Source organism: Rhinoraja longicauda, chromosome 3 (assembly GCF_053455715.1).
Source record: "Rhinoraja longicauda isolate Sanriku21f chromosome 3, sRhiLon1.1, whole genome shotgun sequence".
NCBI classification, from domain to species: domain Eukaryota; kingdom Metazoa; phylum Chordata; class Chondrichthyes; order Rajiformes; family Arhynchobatidae; genus Rhinoraja; species Rhinoraja longicauda.
Window position 1 is genome coordinate 55,270,554 of NC_135955.1, and position 19,198 is coordinate 55,289,751.

Consider the following 19,198-nt stretch of genomic DNA (forward strand, 5'->3'; position numbering starts at 1 on the left):
CAAATGGAATGTTGGCCTTCATAACAAGAGGAGATGAGTATAGGAGCAAAGAGGTCCTTCTACAGTTGTACCGGGCCATGGTGAGACCGCACCTGGAGTACTGTGTGCAGTTTTGGTCTCCAAATTTGAGGAAGGATATTCTTGCTATTGAGGGCGTGCAGCGTAGGTTCACTAGGTTAATTCCCGGAATGGCCAGACTGTAGTATGTTGAAAGGCTGGAGCAATTAGGCTTGTATACACTGGAATTTAGAAGGATGAGGGGGGATCTTATTGAAACATATAAGATAATTAGGGGATTGGACACATTAGAGGCAGGAAACATGTTCCCAATGTTGAGGGAGTCTAGAACAAGAGGCCACAGTTTAAGAATAAGGGGTAGGCCATTTAGAACGGCACGGTAGCGCAGCGGTAGAGTTGCTGCTTTACAGCGAATGCAGCGCCGGAGACACAGGTTCGATCCTGACTACGGGTGCTGCACTGTAAGGAGTTTGTACGTTCTCCCCGTGACCTGCGTGGGTTTTCTCCGAGATCTTCGGTTTCCTCCCACACTCCAAAGACGTACAGGTATGTAGGTTAATTGGCTGGGTAAATGTAAAAATTGTCCCTAGTGGGTGTAGGATAGTGTTAATGTACGGGGATCACTGGGCGGCACGGACTTGGAGGGCCGAAAAGGCCTGTTTCCGGCTGTAGATATATGATATGATGATATGATATGAGGAAGAACTTTTTCAGTCAGAGAGTGGTGAAGGTGTGGAATTCTCTGCCTCAGAAGGCAGTGGAGGCCAGTTCGTTGGATGCTTTCAAGAGAGAGCTGGATAGAGCTCTTAAGGATAGCGGAGTGAGGGGGCATGGGGAGAAGGCAGGAACGGGGTACTGATTGAGAGTGATCAGCCATGATCGCATTGAATGGCGGTGCTGGCTCGAAGGGCTGAATGGCCTGCTCCTGCACCTATTGTCTATTGTCTAACCAATTTTCTATCCATGTCAGTACCCTACCCCCAATACCATGTGCTCTAATTTTGCCCACTAATCTCCTATGTGGGACCTTGTCGAAGGCTTTCTGAAAGTCGAGGTACACCACATCCACTGACTCTCCCCTGTCAATTTTCCTAGTTACATCCTCAAACAATTCCAGTAGATTTGTCCAGCATGATTTCCCCTTCGTAAATCCATGCTGACTCGGAATGATCCCGTTACTGCTATCCAAATGCTCAGCAATTTCGTCTTTTATAATTGACTCCAGCATCTTCCCCACCACTGATGTCAGACTAACTGGTCTATAATTACCCATTTTCTCTCTCCCTCCTTTCTTAAAAAGTGGGATAACATTTGCTATCCTCCAATCCACAGGAACTGATCCTGAACCTATAGAACATTGAAAAATGATCTCCAATGCTTCCACTATTTCTAGAGCCACCTCCTTAAGTACCCTGGGATGCAGACCATCAGGCCCTGGGGATTTATCAGCCTTCAGTCCCATCAGTCTACTCAAAACCATTTCCTGCCTAATGTGGATTTCCTTCAGTTCCTCCATCACCCTAGGTTCTCCGGCCCCTAGAACATTTGGGAGATTGTGTGTATCTTCCTCAGTGAAGACAGATCCAAAGTAACGGTTTAACTCGTCTGCCATTTCTTTGTTCCCCATAATAAATTCCCCTGCTTCTGTCTTCAAGGGACCCACATTTGCCTTGACTATTTTTTTCCTCTTCACGTACCTAAAAAAACTTTTGCTATCCTCCTTTATATTATTGGCTAGTTTACCCCCATACCTCATCTTTTCTCCCCGTATTGCCTTTTTAGTTAACTTTTGTTGCTCTTTAAAAGAGTCCCAATCCTCTGTCTTCCCACTCTTCTTTGCTATGTTATACTTCCTCTCCTTAATTTTTATGCTGTCCTTGACTTCCCTTGTCAGCCACAGGTGTCTCTTACTCCCCTTAGAGTCTTTCCGCCTCTTTGGGATAAATTGATCCTGCAACCTCTGCATTATTCCCAGGAATACCTGCTATTGCTGTTCTACCGTCTTCCCTGCTAGGGCCTCCTTCCAGTCAATTTTGGCCAGCTCCTGCCTCATGCCTCTGTAATCCCCTTTGCTATACTGTAATACTGACACTTCCGATTTTCCCTTCTGCCTTTCCATTTGCAGAGTAAAACTTATCATGTGGTGATCACTGCCTCCTAATGGCTCTTTTACCTCTAGTCCCCTTATCAGATCAGGATCATTACACAACACTAAATCCAGAATTGCCTTCTCCCTGGTAGGCTCCAGTACAAGCTGTTCTAAGAATCCATCTCGAAGGCACTCTACAAACTCTCTTTCCTGGGGTCCATTTCCAACCTGATTTTCCCAGTCTACCTGCATGTTGAAATCTCCCATAACCACCGTAGCATTACATTTGTGACACGCCAATTTTATCTCCTGATTCAACTTGCGCCCTATGTCGAGGCTACTGTTTGGGGGCCTATAGATAACTCCCATTAGGGTCTTTTTACCCTTACAATTCCTCATTTCTATCCATACTGATACACATTGCAGCGTGCCAGATTCTTAGATGAAGTCCCCTATCTGCAATGGGGTAAATTGTACAGTACTCAGCTTATGGAAGGACCATTCAGAAGCTTGATAATAGAGGGAGGATGCTATTTCCGGACTCTGGTGGTCCATGGTTTCAAGCTTCTGTGGTTTCTGCCCAACAGGAGCAGGGAGAAGAAGGAATGACTGGGGCAGGGTGTGTTTGATTATCTTTGTTGGTTTTCTTTGGCAGCTTGAAGTATAGACAGTCAATGGTGGGGAGTCTGGTGTGTGATGGACTGGGCTACATCCACAATTCTCTGCAAATTCTGGCGGTCTTAGGCAGAGCTGTTTCCAAACCAAGCTGTGATGCAGCTAACAGTATGCTTTCTATGGTGCATCTGTAGAATTTCTACAAGTCATTCGAGGCATGCCGAATTTTCTCATTTTCTGAGGGAAGTAGAGTTGCTGGTGTGCCTTTTGGCTGTTGCTTCAATGTGGTTTGTCCTGGACAGATCATTGATAATATTAACGCCAAGGAACTTGAAGCTCACAACCATTTACACTTCAATTCCATTGAAGCTTTATTTGTTCCGTACTGCAGTGATAGTGTACTGCAATGATTTTACAGAGTCTGTTACTGGTTACAGGCCAAAATTCACAGGCATCTTCCATTCTTCAGAACAAAATTAGCGATCTAGAAGGTCAGTCTACCTGTGGGGAATCCTATACCAACAGACCCAAGCATAACCCAGGAACTTGGGTGATTTGGGATTACTTTTACTTTAACCCAGGAACAAGGTAGTGGGTACACTTTCTAGATAGGAAAATTAGAAGAGGAGCATAGTCGTCTTGGGATAGATTTTGTCAACAGAATGAAGTGGTCTCACCTCTTATTGGCTCCCGTTGGATAAGCAACTGCCTCATGTCCTTCATTGATAAAGACTCTTTGCAGCTATACTAGAAAACACTGAGACTGATTTAATTAGAATGATCAGGAGATCCAGGGGCAAAAATTAATTCCAAGCCCAAACTATTTTAAGACTAGAAACATAATTTTGTTGCGAGTAAAATAACAGATTCCCAGGAGATTTTGGATGATCAGCCATGATAATATTGAATGGTGGCGCTGGCTCGAAGGGCCGAATGGCCTACTCCTGTACCTATTTCCTATGTTTTCAACTAATTGATAACCATGGCATGTGTTAATTTGTCACCATTACCAAGTTAATGAGTCGTTTGAACACAAGGGATCCACCGATATCAAGGAGAGAGTGGAACACTTTGACGCTGCCCTCACTGAGACTGTCTTTAATGTGAATTTCCTTGACTTGCATCCCTTCGAACACTATCTGTTATAATCTTCGTGCTTTTCTAGCCTGCAGAAGGTTGAAAAGTTCATTCAACATATGAAAAACAAGAAAGCCTCGACAGCAAACAGAATCCCGCCACAATTATAATTCCATCGAATTATAGTTTCCACATCCCAGATGAGGGTGATGAGGTAATGAATTTGCGCCAGCATTACCATTCCACCACAGGATTAAACTGGAATGGTAATGCTGGCGCAAATTCATGACCTCATCACCTCATCGGGGAAGTGGAAACTATAATTGGATGATTAGTTTGAAATAATTAGTACTTTTTCATTTGGCTTTTCTGCTATGTTTAATTTGAAATCCCTGTTTCTGCATCGTTCAGTATTTATTTTGGAGATTCTCATTTCTTAAACATTTTCATGCCTTGTCTATCTTGTTTTGCAAGGCTTAAGGCCATGAGCAATAAGCAGGATAACCCAAATCATCTTTTGATTTTCTTCTGCTTTCATATCATATCATATCATATATGTACAGCCGGAAACAGGCCATTTCGGCCCTCCAAGTCCGTGCCGCCCAGCGATCCCCGTACATTAACACTATCCTACACCCACTAGGGACAATTTTTTTTTACATTTACCCAGCCAATTAACCTACAAACCTGTACGTCTTTGTTATAAGATTATTTTTTACCTCAACCTCATTATTTTCCTGAGTAGGAAGGAACTGCAGATGTTGGTTTAAACCGAAGATAGATACAAAAACCTGGAGTAACTCAGCTGGACAGGCAGCATCTCTGGAGAGAAGGAATGGGTGATGTTTCTGGTCGAGACCCTTCTTGAGACTGAAGAAGGGTCTCGACCCGAAACGTCACGCATTCCTTCTCTCCAGAGATGCTGCCTGTCCTGCTGAGTTACTCCAGCCTTTTGAGTCTATTCTCATTATTTTCCTATTCCGTGCTTCCTTAATGGAGAAATTCTGTTCAAAACTTGAGCATTCAGAGTATCAAAGATTCCAATGGTTCTCGCTAAAGGGCGATGATTTTCCTCCTCTCAATTCTGTCATAATCCTTTGTCCTGATCCCTGAACTGGTTGATCGACATTGACGTAGTTAAGTGATGTGATAATTTAAAGATGCTCAAACGTTTAAAAAATTTCCATGGCCTCTTTAATCTTTTACAGCCTTAAAGCCCTTTGACGCATCTGGGCTTCTTGAAAGTTGATTCTGCAGCCGGGGAAATGGTTTCTATCCGGAAACCAGCTCTGAAATTGTATAGATTTCATCACGATCCCCTCTCATTTTTCTACAATCTGTAAACTACATCCCATTCTACATAATTTCACATATATGTACTACATTTGTATTACATTTTTATTATCCGCTCATTGCTGCTTGGAATTTATTTTTTTGCTTATTTTATAACGTCGTCTCAAAATAATTACTTTAGTTGTCAACTTGAGTTTTGGAGACTTGACCCTATTTATAATCCTGATCCTTATTACTTTGAAATTATCCTTAAAGTTATATTGCTAACATTTTGATTTGTGTGAGATTGTGTCAAATTTGTTCACAATGATCAAAGTCACCAAAGGATGCCACGAATTCTTATTCCCAGTATGCTTTCTGGGTCACTCGCTATTAGTTTAACCAGAGGGATGTTGCTTTTCAAGGCATTTAACATTTTGAAGCCTTTAATCCATTTCCATTGCATTTTCTCCCTGCCTTTGTTTTGCATATTTTCAGACCCAAGTTTATCTTTTTATCAAAATATTTACATTGCTTATTTCCAAGGTAAGCAAAACATTTAAACTATTCCACCTTTCTGTATTGCTGTCTTTCCTGAACGCACTGTTTAAGCGTTTCCTTTTTTCTCAATTAAGCCAGCTAATCTGTTTTTTGAGATTTTTATTGTTTCACCCAGGGCTCTTTGAATCATGTTGCCAGTGTCACTACTTATCAAATAAATTAAACTTGTTTGTCACAGCATTCCCTCAAAAACATTTCTACAGGGATTAAAAAATATATTTAGGGACCACACAAGTTAAACTTGTTTGTAGCCCTATCTGCTAAAAGTTTTACTTTATTTACCTTTTAAATACCATTCTCTTGTTTAAACTGGATTGGTACCAGTCACTAAGTGGAAAGGGTAATTTGAATCAAACCTGACACAGCTATCCAGTACATTCCATACCAGGACATCTGATATGTCCTCATTCTTTAGGGAATGGGGATTCCCCTCTCCCATCATAGATGAGGCCCTCACTTGTGTCTCCTTGGCACCCTGTAGCTCCGCCTTTGCTTCCCCTCCCCATAGTTGCAACATAGACAGAGTCCCCCAGTCCTCATCAGCTGTCGCATACAACACATATTCCTCCGAAATTTCCACCACCTCCAACGGGATCCCACCACTAGCCACATTTCCCCATCTCCACCTCTTTCCGCCTTCCACAGAGACCATTCCCTCCGCAACTCTCTGGTTAACTCATCCCTTCCTACCCAAACCATTCCCTTCCCAGGTACCTTTCCCTGCAACCGCAGAAGATGCACCACCTGTCGCTATACCTCCTCCCTCGATTGTCCAGTCCTGTCAGGTTCGGCAGAGGTTCACTTGCACCTCCTCCAACCTCATCTGCTGTATCCTTGTTCAAGATGTGGACTCTTATACATCGGCGAGACCAAACGTAGACCGGAAGATCATTTCGCTGAACACCTTCCCTCAGCCCGCCTGAACCTACCTGATCTCCTGGTTGCTAAACACTTTAATTCTCCTTCCCATTCACACACACAAACCTTTCTGTCCTAGGTCTCCTCCATTGTCAGAATGAGGCTAAATGCAAATCGGAGGAACAGCATCTCATATTTTGCTTGGGCAGCTTAATCAATGAATATTGATTTCTCTAACTTCAGGTAGCTCCGGCATTCCCTCTCTCTCCCTCCCCCACCCAAGTCGCACTAGCTTCTCATTTTCATCCAACAAACAGCTAACAATAGCCTATTTCCTTGATCATCGTTTCTTTTTTGCATATCTTTCATTCATTGTTCTTTATCTCTCTACATCATTGTCTAGATCTCTCGTTTCCCTTATCCCTAACCAGTCGGAAGAAAGGTCTCGACCCGCAATGTCACCCATTCCTTCTTTCCAGAGAAGCTGCCTGTCCCGCTGAGTAACGGCAACTTTTTGTGTCTATCTTCGCCTAAACTATATCTGAATCTAGAGCCTTAACTTCTATGCCGTTCTCCTCTTTTGGTGCATCTGATTTGTTTGTCTATTCTACCTGGTTTTACCAATGTCGTTTTTGAAAAATATTGTTTTTTGTTCAATCTGGAATTACTAATCTGCACTGCCTCTCATTGTAGTAATATATTGATTTAAAATTCCTATTATTTCCAAATCCATTCAACGTGTTTATCCCTATCCCTAAAACTGTCCCATCCTTATCTGTGAAGGTCTTATAATACCCTATGAGGAATCTGGGGTCTTCTAGTTTTGAGTGTTCCTGAATTTAACCACTTTCTCATTGTTGTTCGTATATATCACTGCCTGAGGCCTAAGTTTGGAATTTTCTTCCAAAACTCATACACGTTCCTACCTTCCTTCTTTTAAGGCACTGCTTCAACCCTACCCATTAAGTTATCGTAATTGATTTTTCCTTTAAGTAACTTGGCATTGTTTTATTTGATGTAACTTCGATGACATGCCTTGGGTAGTTACTGCCACATTTAACGTGTGATATTAATGGATGTAGTTGTTGTTATTGCATGGCTGTAAAATTACTGCGCTACAAATTTTGCACCACACCTATTTCTGGATGGTTCCCTCACCTAAAATGTTATCATCCACTCCATTTGTCGGATTGTTTGATTGAAGTTCTGCCCGGGACATGCTGGTAGTTTGCAGCTGTAATGTGCATTGCTTACCAATCAGTGGCGGGTCTATTAAATACCTGGCTGAATATTCTGAGGATGTGAGATGCGGTGTGACTTCATTCATCCTGAAAGGAGAGAGTTGAGAAATATCAGAGGAGTTTCCATTTCAATCATCTGGAAATAATTGTGTAAGAAGGAACTGCAGATGCTGGTTTAAACCGAAGATAGACACAAAAAGCTGGAATAACTAGGCGGGACAGGCAGCATCTCTGGAGAGAAGAAATGAGTGACGTTTCAGGTCGAGACTCTTCTTCAGACTGAAAGTCACGGGAAAGGGAAATGAGAGATATAGTCAATGATGTAGAGAGATAAAGAACAATGAATTAAAGATATGCAAAAAAGTAACGATGATAAAGGAAAACAGGCCATTGTTTGCTGTTTGTTGGGTGAAAACGAGAAGCTGGTGTAACTTGGGTGGGGGAGGGATAGAGAGAGAGGGGGAATGCAGGGGTTATTGGAGTTAGAGAAATCAGTATTCATACCACTGGGCTGTCAGCTGCCCAAGCGAAATATGAGATGCTGTAATTCCAATTTGCATTTAGCTTCACTCTGACAATGGAAACCTAGGACAGAAAGGTCTGTGTGGGTTTATTCACAAAATGCTGGAGTAACTCAGCAGGTCAGGCAGCATCTCGGGAGAGAAGGAATGGGTGACGTTTCGGGACGAGACCCTTCTTCAGACTGATGTCAGGGGGGCGGGACAAAGGAAGGATATAGGTGGAGACAGGAAGATAGAGGGAGATCTGGGAAGGAGGAGGGGAAGGGAGGAACAGAGGAGCTATCTGAAGTTGGAGAAGTCGACGTTCATACCACCGGGCTGCAAACTGCCCAGGCGAAATATGAGGTGCTGCTCCTCCAATTTCCGGCGGGCCTCACTATGGCACTGGAGGAGGCCCATGACAGAGAGGTCAGACTGGGAATGGGAGGGGGAGTTAAAGTGCTGGGCCACCGGGAGATCAGTTTTGTTAATGCGGACCGAGCGCAGGTGTTCAGCGAAGCGATCGCCGAGCCTGCGCTTGGTTTCGCCGATATAAATAAGTTGACATGTAGAGCAGCGGATGCAATAGATGAGGTTGGAGGAGGTGCAGGTGAACCTCTGTCTCACCTGGAAAGACTGTTTGGGTCCTTTGATGGAGTTGAGGGGGGAGGTAAAGGGACAGGTGTTGCATCTCGTGCGGTTGCAGGGGAAAGTGCCCGGGGTTGGGGTGGTTTGGGTAGGAAGGGACGAGTGGACCAGGGAGTTACGGAGGGAACGGTCTCTGCAGAACGCAGAGAGGAGAGGGGATGGGAAGATATGGCCAGTGGTGGGGTCCCGTTGTAGGTGACGGAAATGTTTGTGGATGATATGTTGGATCCGCTGGCTGGTTGGGTGGAAGGTGAGAACGAGGGGGATCCTGTCCTTGTTGCGAGTGGGGAGAGGGGGAGCAAGAGCGGAGCTGCGGGATGTAGAAGAGACCCTAGTGAGAGCCTCATCTATAATGGAGGAGGGGAAGCCCCATTTTCTGAAGAACGAGGACATCTCGGAAGCCCTAGTGTGAAACACCTCATCCCGGGCGCAGATGCGGCCTGGACGGAGGAATTGGGAGTAGGGGATAGACTTTTTGCAGGGGACCGGGTGGGAAGAAGTGTAGTCCAGATAGCTGTGCGAGTCGGTGGGTTTGTAGTAAATGTCCGTCACTAGTCTGTCTCCTGTGATGGAGATGGTGAGGTTCAGAAACGGGAGGGAGATATCAGAGATAGTCCAGGTATATTTAAGGGCAGGATGGAAATTGGAGGTGAAGTGTATGAAGTCAGTGAGTTCTGCATGGGTGCAAGAGGTAGCACCAATGCAGTCGTCGATGTAGCGGAGGTAGAGTTCGGGGATGGGGCCAGTGTACGTCTGGAACAAGGATTGTTCGACGTACCCGACAAAGAGGCAGGCGTAGTTAGGGCCCATGCGAGTGCCCATAGCTAATCTGGAACAGGGATTGTTCGACGTACCCGACAAAGAGGCAGGCGTAGCTAGGGCCCATGCGAGTGTGGTATGGGAATGAGAATTAAAGGGTTTAGCAAACGGGAGATCAGGTAGGTTCAGGCAGACTGAGTGATGTACTAATGGCCTATTTCCTTTATCATTGTTACTTTTTTGCATATCTTTCATTCATTGTTCTTTATCTCTCTACATCATTGTCTTTCTCGTTTCATTTTTCCGTGACTTTCAGTCTGAAGAAGGGTCTCGACCCGATACATCACCGATTTCTTCTCTCCAGAGATGCTGCCTGTCCCACTGAGTTACTCCAGCTTTTTGTGTAACTCGGAAAGAAATGTCAGTTTGAAAAATGTTTCAGATATTTTTCTTTAAAATTACATCAGCTTTTATCTTATTAACTGACTGAACAATTATGTGTGCAATATTAACCAAATTCAATCAACCTCAGGCGTACCAGACTGCGCCAGTGACCTGGTAAAGTAACCGGGTAGAATAATCTTGCCACTCAGCTGTCCGAATGAGCTGAGAAATCTTGGCGAAGTTGGATCTGGGAATTCAAGGGGCTTCATCTGATGTAAAAGATGGTAGGTTCCAGTGGTGCAGAGAGGGTCAGGTTTACATGAAAAAGTGTTGGGAGACTTCCTCTGTAGTGCATTGTATAGTTATGGGGAACGCAACTTAGGAAGATTATATTGGCATCGGAATGTTTTCCTCCTCACTCTCTCCTTTGCATCTTAAATGGTATTTATTCTGTCTTTACCAAATTTGATGAAAGGTCATTGACCTGAAATGTTAACTTGGTGTCTCTCTGTTTCCACCACTCTTTGTTTTCATTACAGTGGAGTCAAGAGTGTTTTATTGTCATATGTCCCAGATAGAACAATGAAATTCTTACTTGCTGCAGCTCAACAGAATATGTAAACATAGTACACTGTAAACAATATAATAAACGAGAGAGAAAAAAAAGTTCAGTGTGTAAATACACACACACACACACACACACACAAAAGTTCAGTGTGTATATATACACATACTCGCAAGTACACACGCATACAATGTCCTCCATAATGTTTGGGCCAAAGACCCAGCATTTATTTATTTGCCTCTGTACTCCACAATTCGAGATTTGTAATAGAAAAAATCACATGTGGTTGAAACTAGTCATGTTTAGTCTTTTGTTGCATATCCTTTGCATGCAATGACTGCTTGAAGTCTGCGATTCATGGACATCACCAGTTGCTGGGTATCTTCCCTGGTGATGCTCTGCCAGGCCTGTATTGCAGCCATCTTTAGCTTATGCTTGTTTTAGTGGCTAGTACCTTTCAGTTTTCTCTTCAGCATATAAAAGGCATGCTCAATTGGGTTCAGATCGGGTGATTGTCTTGGCCACTCAAGAATTGACCATTTTTTAGCTTTGAAAAACTCCTTTGTTGCTTTAGCAATATGTTTGGGATCATTGTCTTGCTCTAGAATCAATCGCTGGCCAATGAGTTTTGAGGCATTTGTTTGAACTTGAGCAGATAGGAAGTCTATACACTTCAGAATTCATTAAGCTACTACCATCAACAATGACGATAAGTGAGCCAGTACCTTCAGCAGCCATACATGCCCAGGCCATAACACCCCTACCACCGTGTTTCACAAATGAGGTGTTATGTTTTGGATCGTGGGCAGTTCCTTCCCTCCTCCATACTTTGCTCTTGCCATCACTTTGATATAAGTTAATCTTTGTCTCATCTGTCCACAATACCCTTTTCCAGAACTGTGGTTGCTCTTTTAAGTACTTCTTGGCAAACTATAACCTGGCCATCCTATTTTTGCGGCTAGCCAGTGGTTTGCATCTTGTAGTAGAGTCTCTGCATTTCTGTTCATGAAGTCTTCCGTGGACAGTGGTCATTGTCAAATCCACATCTGACTCCTGAAGAGTGTTTCTGATCTGTCGGACAAGTGTTGGGGATTTTTCTTTATTATAGAGAGAATTCTTGTGTCATCAGCTGTGGAGGTCTTCCTTGGCCTGCCAGTCTCTTTGCGATTAGTAAGCTCACCAATGCTCTCTTTCTTCATAATGATGTTCCAAACAGTTGGATTTTGGTAAGCCTAAGGTTTGGCTGATGTCTCTAACAGTTCTATTCTTGTTTCTCAGTCTCATAATGGCTTCTTTGACTTTCATTGGCACAACTTTGGTCCTCATGTTGATAAACAGCAATAAAAGTTTCCAAAGGTGATGGAAAGACTGGAGGAAAGACTAGGTGCTGAGAGTTCTCTTATACGCATTAAATTAAGGAGGCATTTAAACACACCTGAGCAATTACAAACACCTGTGAAGCCATGTGTGCTAAACATTATGGTGCCCTGAAATGGGGGGGGGGGGGGGGACCATGTATAAACGCAGCTGTAATTTCTACATCGTGAAACCAAAATGTATAAAAATGGCCTTTATTAAAATCTGACAATGTGCACTTTAACCACATGTGATTTTTTCTATTACAAATCTCAAATTGTGGAGCACAGAGGCAAATAAATAAATGATGGGTCTTTGTCCCAAACATTATGGAGCGCACTGTATATACACGCGCAAGCACACACACACACAAAACAAACAATGGTAGTGCAATAATAACAATAATAGTCTATTGTAGTTCAGAGCTCATTTGAGGTTGCAGTGTTTAATAGCCTGATGGCTGTAGGAAAGAAGCTGTTCCTGAACCTGACGTTACAGTTTTCAGGCTCCTGTGCCTTCTTCCCAATGGCAGGAGTGAAATGAGTAATTACATTACTGCAATGTAGAAACAATTACAGCCAATTGGTACAGAATCAACTCCCACAAATAGCAATGAAATAAATGACCAGGGCATCCTTTTATCTGCTGTAGATGTTCGTTCACAAATAATTACCAGTTGATGCTGTATCAATTTTAAATGGAGACCTTTTGCAAAATTAGAAAGCTGGGCAAACCTTACCAATATGAGAACTTATTGATTATTTTATATATATGCTATTTGTTGAAGTTTTATTAGTGAAAGTTTTAAAGGGTCTGTTTCTTTTAACTGAATCAGTGTTGTTTGCTCAATTTCTAAATGAAAATATGTTTGTGCTGCAAGAGTTTGTTTTGCTTTAAGATTATTCAGTGAAGGAACTATTTACAACAATGTAAACTACCCGGGTTCAGTGCACATGATTAAAGACTACACTTTATTTGAAGGCCAAAAGAAATCAAAGGGAACAAAAACAAATGAACAAGTGCAAGACTTTACAATAGTTATAGATGAATCCAAATTAACAAAAGAAGAGCAACTAGATCTGGCTGAAGAAAGGCTCAAAGAAGATTCTATCTTCAGACTCAAGAAGGTACAGTGGTAGTTATTTTTGTATACTGGATTATAGAAAAAAATACTTTTAGTCTACTTAAAACATTTCAATATTGCTTCTGCTAAGAATTTTAAGTGGCAACTCTATTCTGGCATTTTTATTGGATTTTTAAAAAAAAGTACTGTTTCTGTGCACACATTTTCATTTATTGACTTTAGGAGCAGGAGAAATGTTACAGGAATGTGTTATAAAATGTTCTCTTTAATTTAATATTCAACTGAATGCCTCCAATGTTTTTAATTGTGCTCCATCACTTGGCAGATTTTTTTTTTAGTTTCGAGATATAGTGCGGAGACAGGTCCTTTGGTCCACTGTCCGCGGTGACCAGCGATCTCTGCACACTAACATTATCCCACACACACTAGGGACAATTTTTTTAACATTTATCCAAGCTAATTAACCTACAAGCCTGTACGTTTTTGGAGTGCGGGGAGGAAACCGAAGATCTCGGAGAAAACCCACACAGGTCACGGTGAGAACATACAAACTCTGTGCAGAAAGCACCCATAGTCAGGATCGAATCCGGGGCCCTTACTTTATTTGTCAAGTAACATTCTTGCTGATACTGTTTTTAATGTTTTGCTTATTTTAATTGTTTTCCAATTTGATGTAATATTATTGGTATTGGTTTATTATTGTCACGTGCACCGAGATATAGTGAAAAGCTTTTGTTTGCGGCTATCCCATTAAATCAGATAATACTATAGATGAATACAATCAAACCATACACTAGAACAACAGTTAGCAAAAATCTTTTAATTATATATTAAAAGATATAAGCAAATGAAATATTTAATTAAGAAATGTGAACAGGAAATTAGCCAATTGGTTCTTCGTGCTGTATACAAAAGGTAGTGAATTCTTGCAATTGATGCCTTATTGTCCCGGCATGTCATGCTTTATTTTCAAGTTATTGTTCACATTTTAAAACATGTTAAATAGAACAATAACACATTTTTCAGTGAACCACTAATTTCAAAGGGAACACGCGAAACAGAAAAATGATAATTTTCAAGGGATTTGAGGAACCAGGGCTATCGGAATGAAGAATATGGCAAACATTACCCAGTGAGCCAAATGTCCAGCCATTAGATTTTCAAAACAGAGAGTGGATTATCGGAGTTTTATTGCACATCCCTCTTTGGATGAGAAAACTAAACCTGTACATGTTATTTCAGATGTGGTCTCGCCAAAGCTCTAAGTATTGAGCAAAAACATCTTTACTCTTAAACTTAAATCCTCATGCCCACATACTGTTTGCTTACTAAACCTACATGTTGACTTTCAATGAATCATATACAAGCATGCCCAAGTTCCTCTGAAGACTAACTCCTTTTCATCTTGCACCATTTAAAACATCATCTTTCAATAACTTTTACTAGTTGGAATGCCAAATATTTTTCTGCATGGTATTCTGTCTGTCATGCCTTCAAGTACAGGCCTGTCTATATTCCCTTGAAGCCTCTCTCTATCCTCTTTATAACCCGCCCCTCCTTCCTCACTACCGCCCCCTAGTTTACTATCATCAACAAACGTGGATGTATTCCACCTGGTGCTCTCTTCCAAATCGTTGCTTTTGATAGTGATCAGCTGTACTCCAAACATGGCATTTTTAATTCCTACCCTCTGATATTTGTCCATTAACTAGTTCTCTATCCACATCAGCATATTACCTCCAAACCCATGTGCTCAAATTCTGTTCAGTAAACTCTTGTGTGGCACTTTATTGAAAGTCCTACAAATCTAAATAGGTTGCATCCACTAGTTTGGCCTTGTCGTGTTCTTTACAACCTCAAAAACACTAATTTCAGATTTATCAAATGTGACTACAGGGAACTGCAGAACAGTGAGCCTAACATTAGTGGTGGGAAATTTACTGGAGAGGATTTTGAGAGGCAGGATCTATTAGCATTTGGAAAGGCAAGAGCTGTCGAGGGGAGAGGTAGCATGGCTTCTACATGGGAAATGGCATCTCACAAATTTTGGAGTGATGAAGTTTGGAAAGAGCGAAGCAATAGATGTGTGCATGGGCTTTAGCAAGGCCTTTGGCAAGTCCTACATGGTAGATTAGACAGGAAGGTCAGATCACGTGGGATCCAAGGTTAAATTAACCATGTAGAAACAAAATTAGTTTTAGTGCAAGGAGGGTAGTAGTGGATGGTTGTTATTCAAATGAGAGCACTGTGACCAGTACTGTGCTATAGAGATAGATACTGGGTCCACTGTTATTTGTGACTCCTAAATTGGTGGTGTAGAGGACAGTGGAGCAGGTTGTTGGTGAACTGAGCCAAGAAATGGCAGATGGACTTTAATTCGGACAAACGTGGGGTGTTGCAAACTGGAGTAGGACCAGCACAGTCAGGGTAGGGTCGAGAATGTTATGGAACAGAGAGAACTAGGGGTACATAATTCCTTGAAAGTGGCAACACAGGTGGAGAGAGTGATGAAGAAGTGCATTTGACATGGTTGTATAATCAGTCAATGTTTTGAGTACAGGTGTTGGGAAATCATGTTGCAACTGAACACGTCGTTGGTGAGATTGCACTCGGAGTCTTGTGCACAGTTTTGGTCGCATGACTTTAGGAAAAATGTTAATAAGCTAGAAATGGTCCAGGAAAGTTTTACAAGGATGTTACCTGACTGGAACGCTTGAGCTGCAAGGGGAGGTTGGATAGGTCGAACTTTTTTCCCTGACGTGTAGATGGTTGAGGGATGACTCTATAGAGGCACATAAACTCGTGAGGAGTACAGGTAAGGTGCAGCAGTCTTTTTCCAGGGTGGGTGAGTCTAAACGTAGAGGGCATGGATTTAGGTGAGAAGGGAAAGTTTTCATAGAGACCCGAGGGGCTTTTTTTTCACACAGAACGTGCTGGTTATATGGAATGAGCTGCCAGAGGAAGTTGTGGAGCTGGGTACAATTACAACATTTAAAAGATATTTGGACAGTTACAGGAATAGAAATGGTTTATCTGTTGTTTTTTCAGTGTGCACGAAATTGTCCAACTGCAAAGTACACATGTAAACTTTGTGATGTGTTGATCGAATCAGAGTCATCTGCCTTCAAACACATTAAGGAGAAAAGACACAAGAAGTGCCAAAAGGTGAGTCAGTACTGAGGTTTTATATTTTTATGTTGGTTGCTTTCTCGGATATCTGCAACTTACAGAATGGAAGTTGGAGTCTTAGAACACTTTTTATGATTTACAAATATAAAATTTAATTTCAGCATTGCTACAACATTTTCAAGGCAGCATTCACAGTAATCTATTCTGATAGAACTGACTACAGTGAACATATAAAGTCTAATAGTTACTAATAGAAACCCTCGAGTCCTATGAATAAAGACCTTTTTTGAGACCAGTGAATTACATGTGGAGGCAATAGGGACCATGCAAAGTTCAAGAAATCATATTAAGTGGGGAAAAAAAGAAATTATAGCTGTTTCTATAATTCGTTTTTGTTTCAATATAGGTATTAAAGTATTTCTACTGACATAATTGACCTCTGTAATATATGTCTTTGATGTGCTTTAATCCTGTACTCTGCCTGCAAATAAGGGCGTCAAAGGTTATGGGAGAAGGCAGGAGAATGGAGCTGAGAGCGAAAATAGATCAGCCACGATCAAATGGCGGGGCAGACGATGGACTGAATGGCCTAATTCTGATCCCATACCTTATGGAAAAACGTAGACATAAAGAGCTGCAGATGCTGGATTCTTGCATAGAACACAAAGTGTTGAAATAACTGAACAGGTCAGACAGCATCTCTGAAGGACGCTGATAGGCAAGATTTTGAGTCAGGGCCCTTCTTAAGACTCCCAAGTGGAGGGAATTTGATATTGACATGCTTGTGTATGCGTACGTTGTGGATGGAGGTATGGTGTGTAAAGGCAGGTCAGTCTGGATATCCTCAACTCATGAGTTGCATCTTGACAGCATCCGCAGACATGAGGATAATCTATTGTTCTCTATTTACCTGGATGGGTGCAGCTCCAACAAGACTCATGAAGCTTGATGGGCATCACATCCATCACTAAATATCACTGTGTTCCACCACCTGTGTACTGTGGCTGCAGTGTATAAACTCTGGAAAATGTATTGTAGTTACCTGCCTTGGTTACACTGACAGCATCTCTCGAGTTGTGACGTATAAAGTATAAGGGTGACAGGCGCAAGGGAATATGACTACCTGCAGACTTTCCTCCAAGTTACACACTATACTGACATTGAAATATATCGTTGGTCCTTCATTGTGGTTCCTGGAACTACCTACCCTGCAGCATTGTAGGAGTAGTATGTCTAGGAGGATTGAACAATTCAAGGAGGTGGCTCACTGCCACCATCCCAAATATACTTGTGGATGTGTATCATATACTGTCTGTGCCAGTGTACTCCATATCCATAGAATTTGATGATAAAAAGAAAGCAGAGTGAAAATATTGAAAATGTAAAAAATGTATGGAATATGCATTATTTAATAACTATAATTTCAGGGATAAACAAAGTGCATAGCATTTGAGACAATTAAAATATTTTGTCAGTTAACTTGGAGTTTTTGTTGTTAGGATATACAAGAAGAGGGAATGCTTGCGATGCTTCCAGCGCCAATTCCATCACAAGTCAGAGCAATTGATGCTGCCATTTACAAGATTGTTGAGGAGGACGGCCTAAGTGAGGGTGACGTGAGAGAAAGGCATGAAATTACCAGAAAAATGGAAAATGTTCTGCAGCATTTATTACCAGGTACAGTACTTTTCTTGTGTAATGCAACATTTATTACCTTTGATACTAATTGTTGGCTCTGTAGAGCTGTTTTCAAAGGAGAAGGAAAGAAAACAGAACTGTAGACTAGTCAACCTGATATTAGTAGTATGGGAAAATGCTGGAATCTATGGTTGTGGAGTTGGTAATGGGGGACTTTGAAAATCCTAATAAAATTGAACAATGTCAATATCTATCTATATACTAAAACTCTCATTTGTTTGTTTGTTCCTGAACTGCAGCCAAATCGGTACACGATAGCGTGACAATTTTAGGCCCACCTTACTCACTGTCGCCCCTTTGGTGCTAATGGAAGAAGTTTCATTGAAATCGGTTATATTTTTAAAGTTATTCACATTTTTAAGTTTAAAATGTGATGAGGGGGGGAGAGGAGAGTGGGGGAGGAGAGGGTGCTACACCAATGCAGGAGAGGTTTGGGCCCAACGGGTCCACTTGGTCTAGTGAATTTATAAAAGAGAAATCGTGTGTGACAAATCTTAAGAGTTTTTGAGGTTGCAACTAGCAGAGTAGCTAATGCCAAACTTGATGATGTGGAGTATCTTAACTTTCAGGTCTTTGATTAAGTGCCACTTGAGATTATTTAGCAAATTTAGAATGCATCTTATTGGGGGTAATAATACTGTGAATTGAGGATTGGTGAAGAGTCAGAAAGCAGTGATAGTAAACGGGTCACTTCTGAGTTGGGAGGTTGTGACCAGTGGAGTAACAGGGATTGTTGCTCGGACTCCAAGAAATCTGAATGGCAGAATCTGGTGCAGTTTATCCAAATTTATTGATGATGCAAAGCTGATGATTCAAAGTGTGGGCTGTGAGGAGGGTGCAGAAAGACTTCAGGATATGTAGACAAGCTCAGCGCAAGGGGCATAACATAGAATATAATATGGAAAAGTATTTGGTCTTCAATTTTGGTGGAAAGAATAGAAAGGTATTGTTATTCTGAGGGACGGTTTGCTTGTATACAAATCATTGAATGTTAATATGAAAGCTCACAATCAAGGTAAAGATAAGTTGGCAAATCTTGCAAGATCATTTGAGTACAAGAATTGAAAGCATCTTGCTCTAAGAACAAGGAGCCTTGGTGAGATTGCATCTGGAGTATAATGTACAGGTCTCGTTTACCCACCCAAAGCAAGATATGCCTGACAAAGGTTCACCAGACTGATTACTGGGATAGAGAGTTTGTAAAGAATGAGAGATGATCTCAAAATCAGTAGTTGGATATTCAAATGATGAGTAGAAATTTCTTGAATGGAGCGGTGTTTCTTTGAAATCCATTATGAAAGAAGGCTGTTTGGAAGCTCTAGCGCTGAGCATATTCAAGGAAGG

General features: G+C 41.7%; 1 protein-coding gene across 2 annotated transcripts in view; it reads left to right on the top strand.

Annotated features, from left to right (window-relative positions):
- The window catches only part of LOC144592012 (terminal uridylyltransferase 7-like), a 78,005-nt gene that overhangs the window by 11,097 nt on the left and 47,710 nt on the right, over window positions 1-19,198 (top strand). For both annotated transcript variants that reach the window (XM_078396166.1, XM_078396167.1), the window contains exons 3-5: window positions 12,925-13,070; window positions 16,076-16,192; window positions 17,656-17,833. In XM_078396166.1, the coding sequence (XP_078252292.1) occupies window positions 12,925-13,070; window positions 16,076-16,192; window positions 17,656-17,833 (441 nt within the window). The remainder of the gene's footprint in view (window positions 1-12,924; window positions 13,071-16,075; window positions 16,193-17,655; window positions 17,834-19,198) is intronic.